The 15,691-nt window shown below is 42.6% G+C and overlaps 2 protein-coding genes across 22 annotated transcripts in view; one reads left to right on the top strand and one right to left on the bottom strand.

The window, feature by feature from the left end:
- Nucleotides 1–9,950, bottom strand: part of RPGRIP1L (RPGRIP1 like) — a 142,070-nt gene extending 132,120 nt beyond the window's left edge. For 3 of the 14 annotated variants that reach the window (XM_073307598.1, XM_073307596.1, XM_073307599.1), the window contains exons 1-4: nt 8,981–9,948; nt 5,686–5,813; nt 1,022–1,113; nt 80–224 (exon numbers count right to left, since the gene is read on the bottom strand). In XM_073307598.1, the coding sequence (XP_073163699.1) occupies nt 80–224; nt 1,022–1,106 (230 nt within the window). In that variant the 5' untranslated portion in view covers nt 1,107–1,113; nt 5,686–5,813; nt 8,981–9,948. Of the gene's footprint in view, nt 1–79; nt 225–1,021; nt 1,114–5,685; nt 5,814–6,797; nt 6,841–8,980 lie in introns of all 14 variants that reach the window. The other 11 variants (XM_073307607.1, XM_073307604.1, XM_073307606.1 and 8 more) reach the window with 9 other exon arrangements.
- Nucleotides 9,167–15,691, top strand: part of FTO (FTO alpha-ketoglutarate dependent dioxygenase) — a 326,144-nt gene continuing 319,619 nt past the window's right edge. For 4 of the 8 annotated variants that reach the window (XM_073307608.1, XM_073307613.1, XM_073307612.1 and 1 more), the window contains exon 1: nt 9,169–9,354. In XM_073307608.1, coding sequence (XP_073163709.1) covers nt 9,313–9,354 — 42 coding nt within the window. In that variant the 5' untranslated portion in view covers nt 9,169–9,312. Of the gene's footprint in view, nt 9,355–15,691 lie in introns of all 8 variants that reach the window. The other 4 variants (XM_073307611.1, XM_073307615.1, XM_073307610.1 and 1 more) reach the window with 2 other exon arrangements.

Below are 15,691 nucleotides of genomic sequence, written 5' to 3'. Positions count from 1 at the left end.
TGATTTGTTGATGATTAAGGTTTACAAGAACATATTCTCCAAATTTGATTTTGGTTTAAAAAAATAAGAAGATTCAAACCTTTTAATTTTATCTTCTTGCTTATGTGCATGCTGCTTAAGTAAGATGTTTTCATCATGCAAACGCAGGAAACGGTCTTCTAGCTCCTCACGACTAATCCGTGAGACAGCTTGCCGAGCTTTCACATTCTGTACAGCTGATGATTCTAACAAGCAGAAACAAAATCACAGCAAATTACTTTCACGATTCCCAAAGGAATATCATCATTTTGAAACCTAGCCAGTTTTAAAAAATGAGTTTAATGTAGTTTCATGTTCAACACCTGGCCAAGTCTGTCTGCCAATTGATGATCATAAACTCATATTTTCTAATCTTTTTAATGCTTTCCAATCCTCTGGATAGAATACCCATACAAATGACATGGCAAACTGGGTAGCTAATAGATGATAGAGGGGAAATAGCTTAACTGATTCACAGCACTTTATGTGTAAACACACAATCTAAGAAGTAAGCTGTCCATTTTTATAGATTGGACAGAGTCCCTTTTTAAAAGCAAAGTAAATTTATTCACACCAAACTATAAAAACATTAACTGATAAAGTCCAGGAAATTCACTCTAATTTATGAAATAAGCCTCAACACAGTAGATGACAGTACATAAAATGGATCTGATTCTAAGAGGAGCAGAGCACCTCCTCAGAGATGCTGAGTGCCTTCTGCTCCCATGTTCAATGGGACAGCTTCTGCTCGCACTAACATCAGTTGATAAACTGGATATGGCTCGATGGACTTGCAGATCCTCAGCACCGTGTAGGCCTGAGCTCAATATAAGTAGTACTATGAACTCTGAATTATCTTACATCTTTGTGAATTTAACCCAGACTCTGAATATTATCTGAACTTAATTTTCATAAGTGTGAATATAAGAAACATTTTTAAAAGGAAGCCAACAAAGTCACTGATCAAAGTCTGTCACAGTAATAAACAACAGCTGGTACAAACCTTGTAATCCTCCAATTCCAGCTAGATTTAGACCTACATCTCTCACAGGCAGGTCTCCTGCAGTTTCATCAGCTGGAGCAGACATGGTTTATCTGTGGATAACAAAATTCATATGAAATCCTTTTCCATCTGTAACTTAAACTGTGAGACTAGAATGAACCATAATTACATCATATAAAATTAATAAGAAAAAGGTAATGACAAATTCACTATAATGACAGACTCATTATAGTAAGACCTCCTGCCCCAAATGTATAACTCAGGGGTAAAGGTGAAAGTAAGCTGGCACGGTACGGCACGGCATACTGGCAAGAGTCAATAAACCGTGCTGGACCTGACCAGCTTCCCCAGGCCGGCGATTTAAAGGGTCCAGGGCTCCCTGCAGCAGCCGGAGCCCTGGGCCCTTTAAATCGCTGCCCAAGCCCCACTGCTGGAGCCCTGGGGTAGCAGCAGCGGCAGTACTCTGGCGGTGATTTAAAGGGCCAGGGTACTTAAAGTCCCCACCTCTTCTGGTTGAGGCTACACCCCCTGCTCAGGACTCCGGCGTACTGGTAAGTCCTTTAAGTTACTTTCACCCTTGCTAAGGGAACATTAAAAACTTTCAATTTTAACATTATGCCAATTTGAATCATAGTATACCATACATACTCCTTTCTACAGTACAGCTCCTATAATCTATTTTAAGAAGGGCTGTAGATTAAACTTTTTTTTTTCCAGGGTCTGATACAAAGCACAATGAAATCAATGGAAAGACTTTAATCGACCTGGTCCAAAGCTCATTGATTTCTACTGTTTATAGCAGGAAACTTAAGACATCATCAGGTGGAGCATTCTGCTGTGTTCCCCACTGTGAATGGCCTAAGAGAAATGGAGGGTGTTCCTGCTTATATTGCCTTTCCAGGCCTCATTACTTCTCATTCAGTTTTCCTCAAGTGATCTCAAATATTTGCATATTAAGGATCACTTCTTAAAACAGAGGCTTTTATGGACACCTCACCTCCTAAACCTGATCTTGCATCTTCTATGATGCAAACGGAATGCTTAGACACATGAAGGAATAATACTAGAACATATTAAAGAGAGAAAGTAATACATTTGTTTTAGAGTAATGGGTGCAGCTGTTTGGTTACAGTCCCCATGTGTTTATTTCCTTGAATAACATTGTCGGCAGAGCCACACTGCTCTAACTCCTCCAGGTTATTTTGCAGTTTGGTTCTATTTTTCTGTGGGTTTACATCCTCTCCAGTTTTGGTGCTGTCCACAAATTTGACCAAAGCAGAATTAACATAGAAGAAAGACATGAAGCCTTGTGCAGGGGTCAGTGTTTCCCATTTGCATACCCCCATAGTAGGTTTTCTGAAAATGAATAGTGAGTCCAGAAATGCCTTGGGAAGTTTAGAGTAACAGCCGTGTTAGTCTGTATTCGCAAAAAGAAAAGGAGTACTTGTGACACCTTAGAAACTAACCAATTTATTTCAGCATAAGCTTTCGTGAGCTATAGCTCACTTCATCGGATGCATACTGTGGAAACTGTAGAAGATCTTTTTATACACACAAAGCATGAAAAAATACCTCCCCCCACCCCACTCTCCTGCTGGTAATAGCTTATCTAAAGTGACCACTCTCCTTACAATGTGCATGATAATCAAGGTGGGCCATTTCCAGCACAAATCCTGGGTTTAACAAGAACATCGGGGGGGGGAGGGGTGAGGCGGTAGGAAAAAAACAAGGGGAAATAGGTTACCTTGCATAATGACTTAGCCACTCCCAGTCTCTATTCAAGCCTAAGTTAATTGTATCCAATTTGCAAATGAATTCCAACTCAACAGTTTCTCGCTGGAGTCTGGATTTGAAGTTTTTTTGTTGTAATATTGCAACTTTCATGTCTTTAATCGCGTGACCAGAGAGATTGAAGTGTTCTCCGACTAGTTTATGAATGTTATAATTCTTGATATCTGATTTGTGTCCATTTATTCTTTTACGTAGAGACTGTCCAGTTTGACCAATGTACATGGCAGAGGGGCATTGCTGGCACATGATGGCATATATCACATTGGTGGATGTGCAGGTGAACGAGCCTCTGATAGTGTGGCTGATGTTATTAGGCCCTATGATGGTGTCCCCTGAATAGATATGTGGGCACAGTTGGCAATGGGCTTTGTTGCAAGGATAGGTTCCTGGGTTAGTGGTTCTGTTGTGTGGTATGTGGTTGCTGGTGAGTATTTGCTTCAGGTTGGGGGGCTGTCTGTAGGCAAGGACTGGCCTGTCTCCCAAGATTTGTGAGCGTGTTGGGTCATCCTTCAGGATAGGTTGTAGATCCTTAATAATGCATTGGAGGGGTTTTAGTTGGGGGCTGAAGGTGACGGCTAGTGGCGTTCTGTTATTTTCTTTGTTAGGCCTGTCCTGTAGTAGGTGACTTCTGGGAACTCTTCTGGCTCTATCAATCTGTTTCTTCACTTCCGCAGATGGGTACTGTAGTTGTAAGAATGCTTGATAGAGATCTTGTAGGTGTTTGTCTCTGTCTGAGGGGTTGGAGCAAATGCGGTTGTATCGCAGAGCTTGGCTGTAGACAATGGATCGTGTGGTGTGGTCAGGATGAAAGCTGGAGGCATGTAGGTAGGAATAGCGGTCAGTAGGTTTCCGGTATAGGGTGGTGTTTATGTGACCATTGTTTATTAGCACTGTAGTGTCCAGGAAGTGGATCTCTTGTGTGGACTGGACCAGGCTGAGGTTGATGGTGGGATGGAAATTGTTGAAATCATGGTGGAATTCCTCAAGGGCTTCTTTTCCATGGGTCCAGATGACGAAGATGTCATCAATATAGCGCAAGTAGAGTAAGGGTAAGGACAAAGTCACAAAGTTCATCCACCAGGTTAGCTGTGACATTATCGGGGATAGTGTTCTTGACGGCTTGTAGTCCATCTTTGTCCTTACCCATAACTATTTTACATTTGGGGACAATGTATACCTTCAGATCAGCGGCACTGCTATGGGTACTGCATGGCCCCACAGTATGCCAACATTTTTATGGCTGACTTAGAACAACGCTTCCTCAGCTCTCGTCCCCTAACGCCCCTACTCTACTTGCGCTATATTGATGACATCATCATCTGGACCCATGGAAAAGAAGCTCTTGAGGAATTCCACCATGATTTCAACAATTTCCATCCCATGATCAACCTCAGCCCACCTCGATTATCATGCACATTGTAAGGAGAGTGATCACTTTAGATAAGCTATTACCAGCAGGAGAGTGGGGTGGGGGGAGGTATTTTTTCATGCTTTGTGTGTATAAAAAGATCTTCTACAGTTTCCACAGTATGCATCCGATGAAGTGAGCTGTAGCTCACGAAAGCTTATGCTCAAATAAATTGGTTAGTCTCTAAGGGGCCACAAGTACTCCTTTTCTTTTTGGGAAGTTTAGAGACTGAGCTAGAATTAGCAGCAAGTATCACTGCTTGAAGATTGACATCACTTTGAAAAGAGTAACTACATGATCTGGAAGCATTCTGAGAACGATTTGTCCATTTTACCCCAAAGCTGTGCTTTTCTTCTGAAAAGCAAGTAACTTTCTCCAAAGCAAACATCAATGCTGTTATCTTCTGCCCTGAAATACTGGTGCATGTTTGTTTTAACATACCACTCTTGCAAGAAGTGCACTGATGTCTTTAATGACCATTAGTATCCGTCATCTTTCTTCTGAAACATGACACCAAAAGAGCAATTCCCCATAGAAACATGTCAGGATTATTTGTTGAATACTAACTCAAGGCCTAATCATAAACTGCTTGCTCAAACAAAACTCTCATTTAAGTCAATGGGAGTTTTGCCTCTGTAATCAGATTGTCCTGACATCACTTCAAAAATGCATGGGTTTTTCCCAGAAGTCTCCAAATTACATAACTGGAAGGCATCAACTTAACTGATCAAATCTGATGCGAGTGTATCACAATCTTCAGGTTTCAGAGTAACAGCCGTGTTAGTCTGTCTTCGCAAAAAGAAAAGGAGTACTTGTGGCACCCTAGAGACTAACCAATTTATTTGAGCATGAGCTTTCGTGAGCTACAGCTCACTTCATCAGATCACAATCTTATCACAATCTTGTTACAAAAAAGCAATTGTACTCATAGTTTAGAGATGTAGTTCTAGAGAGAGCTTCTCCAGTTGGCATAGCTACTACCTCTCATGGAGGTGGCTTAACTACATCTCCCATCAACATAGTAGCGTCTTCAATGAAGTGCTACAGAGGCACAGCTGCACCACTGTGGTGTTGTAACATCTCAGAACAGGATGAATGAAGACTTTGTTTTCCCTGAACAACAAGGGAGAAAAACAAATTCCATGTGTAATGTGCCATCAAGCTCTTTATGTTTTAAGAGAATGGTTTGGCATTTAGATAACTAATTGCTGGTGTTTCAAGTTCATTCAGTGTCTCGTTATTTGTTTGTTTTCCAAACAGACAGAGAATTCCTTTGTAAGAGTGGTCTGTTTGAATGAATGATAAAGACAAGGCTGTTGATTTTTTGTGTAAGCAATTACATTTTTCTCTTTCTTTTCTTTAATTTATTTTCTTTTGTTATTTCACCCATCTCCTAAGTAGCTAAAATGGTTAACCAAAAGACTGCTAAGATTTGCTTGTCTACAGGGCCTGAAAAGAAACACACCTGTGGTTTGTTTTAAGCGTAGACCTTCCCTTCCCTAGGACTGATCAATAGGAAGATACACACACCCTCTTCCATTGTATCCTGAACCCCATCAACTCTGACTGTTTTTTGTCTCCAGAATAGGTTACCTGAAAAGGATAATGGTTACTTGATTATTACTCAGTTCCTGTTCTTGGAAATGAAGCACAAACCTTTACAATTGGAAGAAGGAAATTAGAAATATTGTGATTAACCAACATAATTTTGGGGCCTTAGCATAAAATCATGAAGTTTCCAGAGTGCTACTTATACTGCAGAAAATGGTAGCTTTGTAATCTGTAGCACTGAGTTTACGGAATTGTTTTAGCACAATTTGTATTTGACAAACATTACAAAGAAATTTACATACAGATTTACAATTTGCACACAAGGATAAAAATTGCCAAAAATGACTGCTTAAAGCTAAACACCTAAATACCTGTTCATGGCCCAGTTCTGCAAGTGGACTCTTGATGCGCATGAGCCCATCAACTTGGATATGGTTCATACGGGCAGATAGGGTTACTCCTAAACTGCCATTAGGTACCTAATTAGTAACCTAATTTTCAGCAATGCTAAAAGGTGCAGTTTTTATTGAAGTCAACAGGAGCCATACATGCTCAGTACCTCTGAAAATTAGGATACTTATTTAGCTAAGTAAGGATTTAAATGCTTAACTTTAGGTACTTCCATTTGAAAATACTGGCCATTTTTAGCATAATTTAGGGGAAAACAAACAAACACATATCTCTGAGCCACAAATTTGTAAATTCCTTACAAATACTCTGTATTCTTCTTCTAGCCATACATCAGAGAGAACTGATGCAATTTATCTTTTTCCCCCAAGAAACGGTGCCTATTGGGAGATGGCATTAAAAACAGTCTCACATTCTTTTTTAGGAGGGAGCATAGACACATGGTCCAATATTCTTTCATACTTTTTTAGATGTTACAAAGTTGGAGTGTTTTGTTTGTTTTTCACCATCTCAGTGCATTGGCACATTCTGCAATAATTGGTAAGAAATGCACTTGGGTCCTCTAATTGCTAATGCTATACAAATAAACAACAAGCACATACTTATATAGGGGTTTACCTTCAAAATACTTTGCAAACATTCACTACATTTTGCAGCCACCCTGTATGAGGTAAGTGGGTAAATATCATTGTCACGATGTTAGGAATCTGGGAACTGACACAGAAGCGGTTTCTAGCCTTCTCTCCCTGTTTGCAGTTCTACTGGCGATATCAATGGCAGGAGCACCAGAGTAGACAGGCTATCTGGCCACTGTTAGAGGGCTTTCCCTTCACTCCCTCCCCTGGTTCTTGTCATGCAGACAGAAAGCAGAAGACCAGAAGTCCAACGTGTAGGCAATGCAATGTTTATTGGAGTTAGTTCCAAGTAAGCATAACCAGAGCTCTACACGCTGGTAGAGTCTGTTTCCCAGTGTTCTGTTCCAAGCTCTGATGCCATAGAGCGTTTCCACCGTTCCCTCTTCCCAGATCTGATGTGACAGCGCCTTGTGTGTGTCCCCGTTCCTCATTTCCCCCCTCCGCATGCCCATTTCCCACCTCCTCCTTCTTAGCAGGCCCAAATATACCTGCAATGGACACCCTTGGCCCCACCCCTTACAACTTATGGTCATGTTCCATTTTGGAGGATTGTGAGTCTAGGGTCTTCATCCCACCTGTTTTGTATCTCATGGGAGGGGTGAGGTTGTGCTATGTTCAGGACAGGCATGTCTTTGGCCTTTTAGTGTTTTATACCTTCCCCCCCATCCCCTCCTGACTGGTTGCTTGACCTTGCCTTGACAGAAGAGGCAGCCTTCCAGCGTATGCTCATATATTACATTCCTACCATAACCTGTAACACTTTAGCTCGATCCCTTATCTTTTCTCATTGTACTAAAAGACCCATCTGGTTGTGGGAAATGCAACGCACAGTGTCTTTGTTCACTGTTCTTCATACATATTAGTATAAAATATAAAAGTATCAAAAAATCAAACCCAAAATTCTATCTCAGCATATAGGCTTGTTCGTTAGCCTAACAGCCATCAGTGTAACCTTGGGAGGCCTAGACTAAGCCAGTCTGGGTGGGCCACTGTTTGAAACTCTGGGAGACACTAGCACCTTTCCTACACTTGGACTCCCACCTGTGTAGCTGCACCAGTGCTAGCAAAAATGGGTAACCTTCAGGGAAAACATACTGGTATATGTATGCAAGGTGACAGCCTGTGCGTACCTTAAAGTTACACTCTCCCCTCAGGCAGAGGAGTGCAATTCCCATTAAGCCCAGTGTTATCTATGTATCTGTGGGAAGCATCTGGTCCTTAGCCTGGAGCAGGACTGAGACTAGCCCTTGGAGTAGCCAACCACACTCCTGTGCTCTAATCTCTGGGAGCAAGGCACCCTGGCAGAGGATGGTGTCTCATGGGCCTACACGTGATCTGGGGACCGGGACCTGCCCCAAGGAAAAGGGGCACCAGCCTGCATAGAGCAGGACTGGTGGCAGCCCCATGACCTTAAAAAAACACCCCTCGCCCAGGGCAGACCACGGCTAGACAAAAAACCAAGTACGGCTCCGTCACAGGAGTCAGCAACATGTCCATACACAACCACAAGTGTCCACGGTAAAAATTTTGAAGTCTGTGGGGGGCGCTCATGGACAAGTGGCAGAAGCCATGGCACACTACCTCCGTCCCCCCCTTCCCCGAGTGCTGACTTCATGGCCCTCCCAGCCCATTGGCTGGGAACCACAGCCAATGTGAGCTGTGGAGAGTGGTGCCTGTAGAGCTGCCTGGCCGCACCTCTGCCAGCAAGGACAGGGAAACCATCCAAGGTGAGCCTCCCTGTCCCGGCTGTTGGTGGCAGAAGTGTGGCCAGGCGGGTCTCCACACTGCCTCTGCCCCTTCTCCCCAAGCGCTGACTTCATGGCTCCCAGGCCATTGGCCAGGAACTATGGCCAATGGGAGCTGCACGGGCAGCTCCTGCAGACAGTGGAGCGCGCAGACCCGCCTGGCCGTGCCTCAGCGTAGGAGCTGGAAGGGGGATAAGCCACTGCTTCCGGGAGCTGTTTGAGGTAAGCTCTGGCCGGAGCCTGCACCCCTGACCCTCCTCCCAAGCCGGGGTCAGAGGTGAGCAGGGGAGCTTGGCTGCAGGTGAGTGCGGAGCACCCGCTCAGTTTTCCCCGTGGCTGCTCCAGCCCCAGAGCAACCCCTGCTCCGCCATGTCCCACCGGACCCCCTGCCCAAGGGCGGTAAAGCTCCCTGCGTACTCACGGCCCTGCGTGCTCCTCTCTCCCACGCAGCCGCTCAGACTCCGTTAGCAACGGCCTCTGTTGCTACGCAGAAAGGTCACTTCCTCCTGCTGGGGGCCTGGCGAGGCTGTGCCCCACTGTCTGACGGGAGTTGTAGTTCGGCGGCCAGCGTTCCAGGCTCCCTCCCCCTCCTTCCCGTGTGTCAACCGCGCTGCATCCCGGGAGTTGTAGTCCTGCCAGGAGCGCCGGGCCTGCGCTGGGGCCGGCAGGAAGAGGCTGAAAAGACTACGGGGAGGCCGAGCGTGGCGGTGTGGGGTGCCGCAAGCGTCGGGGGCTGTGCTCGAGCACGGCAGCATGAAGAGGCGAGCAGGGGCGAGCGAGAAAAAAGAAGCCAAGGTACCTTCTCTTTGCTTCCTGCCCCTCCCAGCCTTGTCAGGCCTGCCCCCCGCCCGAGCTCGCCGGCCCGCCCCCAGGCTGGGCTCTGCAGTCCAGGGGAGATTTCTCAGCTGCCGGCGGGGGAGCTCATCACGCCCCCGCGGTTGCCGGAGCATCCTTGCCCAAGCAGGATCCCCCCGCAGCCGGAGGGGACGGTAGTGGGCGCTGCTCCGGGCCGGGACCTCTGGCCCCCTTCCCCGGCTGTGAATTCCTGCAGCCTCCCGCTCGCCCGAGGGACAGCGCGCAGCTGATGATTAAGCCGAAAGACCAGCCCTAGAGCCTGCCCCCTGCCTGCTGGGCCCGAGAGTTAGCGCTGCCGGGGCGTTAGACGGGAGCCCCACCCAGGTGTCCTGGGTTCAAATCCTTCCCCCTGTTCCCATGGCGTTGCAGCGCGCTGGTGGGTCACTATCCACGGCCCTTAACTGGCGCTGTCCGCCCTGTGCTTGGGACCTTGTGTTCAGCAAGCATGTGGCTGCGGTTGATTTCTCCAGTCTCGGTGTCTGCAGGGCAGTGCCCGTCTCCCAGGGCTACTTCCTTCCGCCTCTGGGTCACACAATCGTTTTGATCGCCTATGACGTGCCACTTGCTTACTGTAGCCCAGGAGTCGGCCACAGCTGCCTTGCTTCTAGCTGGGAGAGGTGTGGCCTGAGCACAGGGCCGGGAGCCTGCTGCCTCTGAGTGCTAACCACAGTCCTGATAGTGGCTAAAAGTTGGTGCTGTCCTCCTGCTAAATTTTTTTTTTGTAAATATCTTTGAAATCATATGACTGTTTTTGAAGCCATTTCCAAGGTCTTTCATGGTTTCTGGGCTGCATTCTTAGTGGGAACTTTATAATGTTTACCCAGAGCAATTTTTGTGACTATATGCACATTAAATTGTTTCCCCAGTATCTTCTTACTAAATGGCCAAATAAGTGTGCTTTTGTTTTTCCAGTAAAATATCTCCCCCCCCCCCCCAGCCCAGATGATCCAAATGATTTTATATTAATGTATCTGATAGGAATATTAAGTATTTTATAGCTTCCTGGCAGTTGAATTTTTTTCTTGAATGTGTGTGTATGTTTAATGATATCATGAGCCCACCTTGAAAATTTAACCCAGAATACTAATTTATATAGTTTGAAGGCACTATTAACAATAGTTTTTTGTATGGCTTTCTAGCACCCTCATACAGTGTTTGATTAATATTATGAATCTGATTCTTCTTTATTGGTGATTTTACACTGTTGTAACTGCATTGATTTCATGGAATTACAGCTGTGCACCAGTGTAAGTGAAAGGAGAATATAAGGCCTCTGTATATTTTGTATTAAGTATGTGCAATGTTTGTTTTAAAGCCTAGTTTAGTTAAAGCCTGATCTCACTTATACCTGTGTAAGTTAGGGGTAAGAGGAACTATAGTGCAAGGGATATAGTGCAAGAGGAAGTGTGCACACACATATATCAGTAGAGGCTGAGGTTAGGCCCTACTGATGATCAAGCACTGATCTCCTGCAGCAGGCTGCCTGTCTCTCTTCAAAGGAAGCCTTCACGTACATCATCAAAGTTTTTGTTTTGTGCTATTTTAGAAGAACTCTCCTGCTCCAAGGATTGTGGTGGGATTTCTTTAGAGTATAGTTTCTGTAATGTAATGATTCAATTGCAATGTACTATATGCTTTTGGTCTCCGTATGACCAGTGGAACATTAGTACCCTTCTGCTGAATATTCATATGGGTGCAAAGTGATGCAAACTAGCAGAACTTCATGAAGCTGAACTTCCTCAAGGTGCTGAGTGTCATCAGCTCCAATTAATTTCAGCCCATTATTTGTCCTAAGCCCACCTCTCCTGTCCTGCCTTCACCAAAATATTGCCTTTGTGTGTATTATAGTGGTCAACATAAAAATAGAGCTGTTAGACTAGACATTATTGACTGGTGATTCCAACAGGACAGACATTTTAATTGAGCACCCAACACCTATGAGAGTTTCCTTTCTCTTCACACATAATTTAAATGGAATTAGTCCGATCTGCTTTTAATTTGGGTTCCTTACTTCATTACAGAGTAGGCCATAGTTTTGGCCATGTCGTTTATTTAATTGGACAAAGAAAATATACGCTTTTTAAAACCAACTTTTCCATGCTTGGTTTCAGCCCAGAATCTATTTTTTTCCCCATAAAAGTTTGATTGAATATTTTTTGAATATTTGAAATGATTTTAATAAAAAAAAAAACCCACACATTTAAAAAAAAAAAAAGGCAGGGATTTTTCACCTTCCAGACACCGTGTCTGATTAATAGTCAGTTTTCTTTTAAAATTTAATCCATGGCAAGTATGCATTGCTCAATAAGCAATGTGTGCATTACTTTGTGTGTGGGTTTTTTTGTTTTTTTTTAAAGTTTAAAAGTAAATGTAAGCCTGAGAGGTGCTAAGCACTGGCAACTTCAGTTGGCAGGTAGCATCTTGCAAGAGTAAGAGTTTGTGGGATTAGTAATTAAATTAGGACTGTTTGAAAAATGGCATGCCAATCCCCCCAAAATGTTATTTTCCTTGACTCGAATAAGATTAGCTTGTAGGATGTTGGGGGATGATACTACTGGACCCAATTCAATATTAACCTGCATCCTGTGTAGTCATTTACACTGGTGCAAAGTGGCTGTATAATGCTAACAAACAAGAACTAGTAGCAATGAATCTGTCTGACCATCATTAAATATATATTTGTACAGCACCCAGTACAATTGGCTCTGCAGTTGGGATCATTTGGGGCTATGGCAATATAAATAATAAAATGTATCAACATACAGACATCTGAATGTTCAGAAGGGATTTTAGTGGCGTCTGTGTATATTTTGGTGTGTGATTGTTCCACGCGTGAGCTGCGTTGAAAGGGAAAGTAATAGAGAATTCTTTAGTCTTTGCTAAAATATCATAAACAATTTTATTTTATTTACAAAAAAGAAAAGAAAAAGGAAGTAATCTACAAATAACTATAGTAACACAATGTTAAGGTTGAGATTTCATCCCGTCAAAAGTCGGGAATTCAGTTCCCCATATCATTCTTAACTTGCTGCCAGGCACATACCTCATTTTAATGCCTATTTGGTGTTTTATCACATTCTCACACACCACTGATGTAACCAACTATTCTCAAAATAACATAACAAAGGAGAGGAGTTAAGGTTGATGTTGGAAAACAGTAATCTCTTTTATATGATTAAATATCTCAGCTTTAACATTGCATTGGTATAGTTTATTGTTTATATAATCCTTTAATTTCCCATTTTTCTTGTGTGCATTTTTCTTAATAAAACAATAAAAATGTTAAATTTGTTGATTAAATTTATTTTGTCAGTCTTCTTACAATATCTGTATCTAAGTGAAATAATGTGAACATAACACTTTATATGCACTCAAATAAACCTGTTATGCTTCTTGCTTAGGTAAACAGTGTGCAAGTTTTAGCAGAATCAGCAGCCAATATGCCACTAGCAGTTTTTGTTTTAGTCACATTATTGGCCCCTAACATTATTAATGAGACAGTAATTGAGAAATAGTGTTGATTGTCACATAAAACATGATCTGTATATTGGAAACAACCAGGTAGAGGCCTTGCATATGCAGAATGAAATAAAAGAAGGAATGAGTAGCAAATGTTCCCTACTTTTAAATTCATCACAACCCTGCTGTTTAAATTGCCCCAGCTGTTAATGCTGGAACCATTACAGTAATGGACTCAGCAAATGAAGGAGAACCAAGACACACACACTTTATTACCTGAGGGGTAATTTTCTCTTCATCTGTAATAGCAGCAGTGCCTAGTATTGATCAGGCCATCAAGATACTAATCCTCTGTAAAATTACTTGTTATAACTGAAAATGTGTTAATCCAAATCAGTCTGTGTCCTGACTTTCTACTTACTATTGAATACAGTCTATTAGATGGTTTATTTTTCATTATTTAAAGCCTTTACATTGATAATAGTTGGAGCTTCCTTTGCAAGAGCGAGTGCTTAATCTTCTCTATAGCCCAGGGTTGTCTTTTTGTTTTAAATGGAACATCACCCACTTAATTAAGGAGTGAGTGTCTGTCTTGCTGGTCTGAATTATGATGGTACTTTAGGTCCCCAGATTTATTAAACATGCTGTTTTACACTGTCGTTTTTGTTATAAATAAGAGCAGGCCCATCTTGCCCAGATTAGAAGTTTGCAGGTATAAGATATCAATAAGTGCTAAGAATTTAAGTTACTTGGATTTTTATTGCAAGCTATAGTTTGTTTTGTCGATTGTGTCCTGTAAGGAGAATGTGTCAGAGATTAACGCAAAGAATGTTTTGTATTTTACTGTCTTGAAAATATTATCTCCTAAAGCTCTGAATATTTTTCCACTGTCATCTGTAACTTTACAAATTTGGCATCCGGCCCAGCATCTGGCTGCTGAGTTCCTTCAGTTACCATTGATTTCAGTGAGAGGTGACAGGTTCTGGACTGGGAGTTCGGAGACCTGGTTCTATTCTCTGCTCTGCCACTGACTTGCTGTTGCTTCACCTCTTTTATCCCATGACAGCTTAAAAGGAACAGAGGGAAGGTCATCTCATGGATGGGTAACTGGTTAAAAGATAGGAAACAAAAGGTTGGAATAAATGGTCAGTTCTCAGAATGGAGAGAGGTAAATAGTGGTGTCTCCCATGGGTTTGTACTGGGCCCGGTCCTATTCAACATATTCATAAATGATCTGGAAAAAGGGGTAAACCGTGAGGTGGCAAAATTTGCAAATGATCAAAACTACTCAAGATAGTTAAGTCCCAGGCAGACTGCCAAGAGCTACGAAAGGATCTCTCAAAACTGGATGACTGGGCATCGAAATGGCAGATAAAATTCAGTGTTGATAAATGCAATTTAATGCACATTGTAAAACAATCACAACTATACATATAAAATGATGGGGTCTAAATTAGCTGTCTCTCTTCAAGAATGAGATCTTGGAGTTATGGTGGATAGTTCTCTGAAAACATCCACAAAATGTGCAGCGGCAGTCAAAAAAGCGAACAGAATATTGGGAATCATTAAGAAAGTGATAGAGAATAAGACAGAAAATATCATATTGCCTCTATATAAATCCACAATACGCCCATATCTTGAATACTGCATGCAGATGTGGTTGCCCCTTCAGAAAAGGACAACAGAAATGGTTAGGGGTATGGAAAGGCTGCTATGTGAGGAGAGATTAATAAGACTGGGACTTATCATAGAGGTCTATAAAATCATGACTGGTGTGGAGAAAGTAAATAAGGAAGTGTTATTTACTCCTTCTCCTAACACAAGAACTAGGTGTCACCAGATGAAATTAATAGACAGCAGATTTAAAACAAAAGGAAATATTTTTTCATACAGTTAACCTCTGGAACTCTTTGACAGAGGATGTTGTGAAGGCCAAGACTGGAACTAGGTTCAAAAAAGTACTAGATAAGTTCATGGAGGATAGGTCCATCAATGGCTATTAGCCAGCATGGGCAGGGATGGTGTCCCTAGCCTCTTGTTTCCTCAGAAGCTGGGAAAGGGCGATGGGATGGGATCACTTGATGATTCCCTGTTCTGTTCATTCCCTCTGGGGCACCTGGCATTGGCCACTGTCAGAAAACAGGATACTGGGCTAGATGGACCTTTGGTCTGACCCAGTATGGCCATTCTTATGTTCCTTCGTTGCCTCTCTCTCCCTTTGTTTATTTTATTTATTTAGATTGTAAGATCAAAGGACGGGGACTGGCCCTTTTATATGTATAGTGCCTAGCATGGTGGGACACTGGTCTTGGTTGTGGTCTCTAGACACTACTGTAATACAGATAATTAATAATACTAACTGGTGTTGCAGATGCACACCACCTCCCGAAATGGAGCTTTTTAAAAACAGCAAAACTATTTTAAATTGTTTCAATGTCTGTGGTCCTGCATTGGGATTCATTAAAATGGACACATGCCCTTTTTGGAGTATTAATAAAGTCACTGAGATATTGCTCGTGAGAAATTCTAACAGTTCTTGTTGCAAGATCAGGATCTAGAACTGGAGGATGGATGATTATTTTTAAGAAAAGTGTCTTGTAATGTTGCACAAAGATGATTCACCCTGAGATGTGAGGGGGAAAATCTTCAATCAGATTTCCATTTTTATGCTTAAAGCATCAAGTTGATCTTCACTCCAGCAATGCTTATAGAAGTGTTTACTTTGTAATTATCCCTCTCATTGCTGTTTTTGGTTTTTCTGTAATGGATCCAACTTACATTTTTTTAAAAAGAATCAGCCTTACCAAGAGTGTATTAT

This window comes from Lepidochelys kempii, chromosome 12 (assembly GCF_965140265.1).
Source record: "Lepidochelys kempii isolate rLepKem1 chromosome 12, rLepKem1.hap2, whole genome shotgun sequence".
Taxonomy (NCBI): domain Eukaryota; kingdom Metazoa; phylum Chordata; order Testudines; family Cheloniidae; genus Lepidochelys; species Lepidochelys kempii.
The sequence above is the reverse complement of the archived record's forward strand: the minus strand, read 5'-3'. Positions and strand labels throughout refer to the sequence as shown.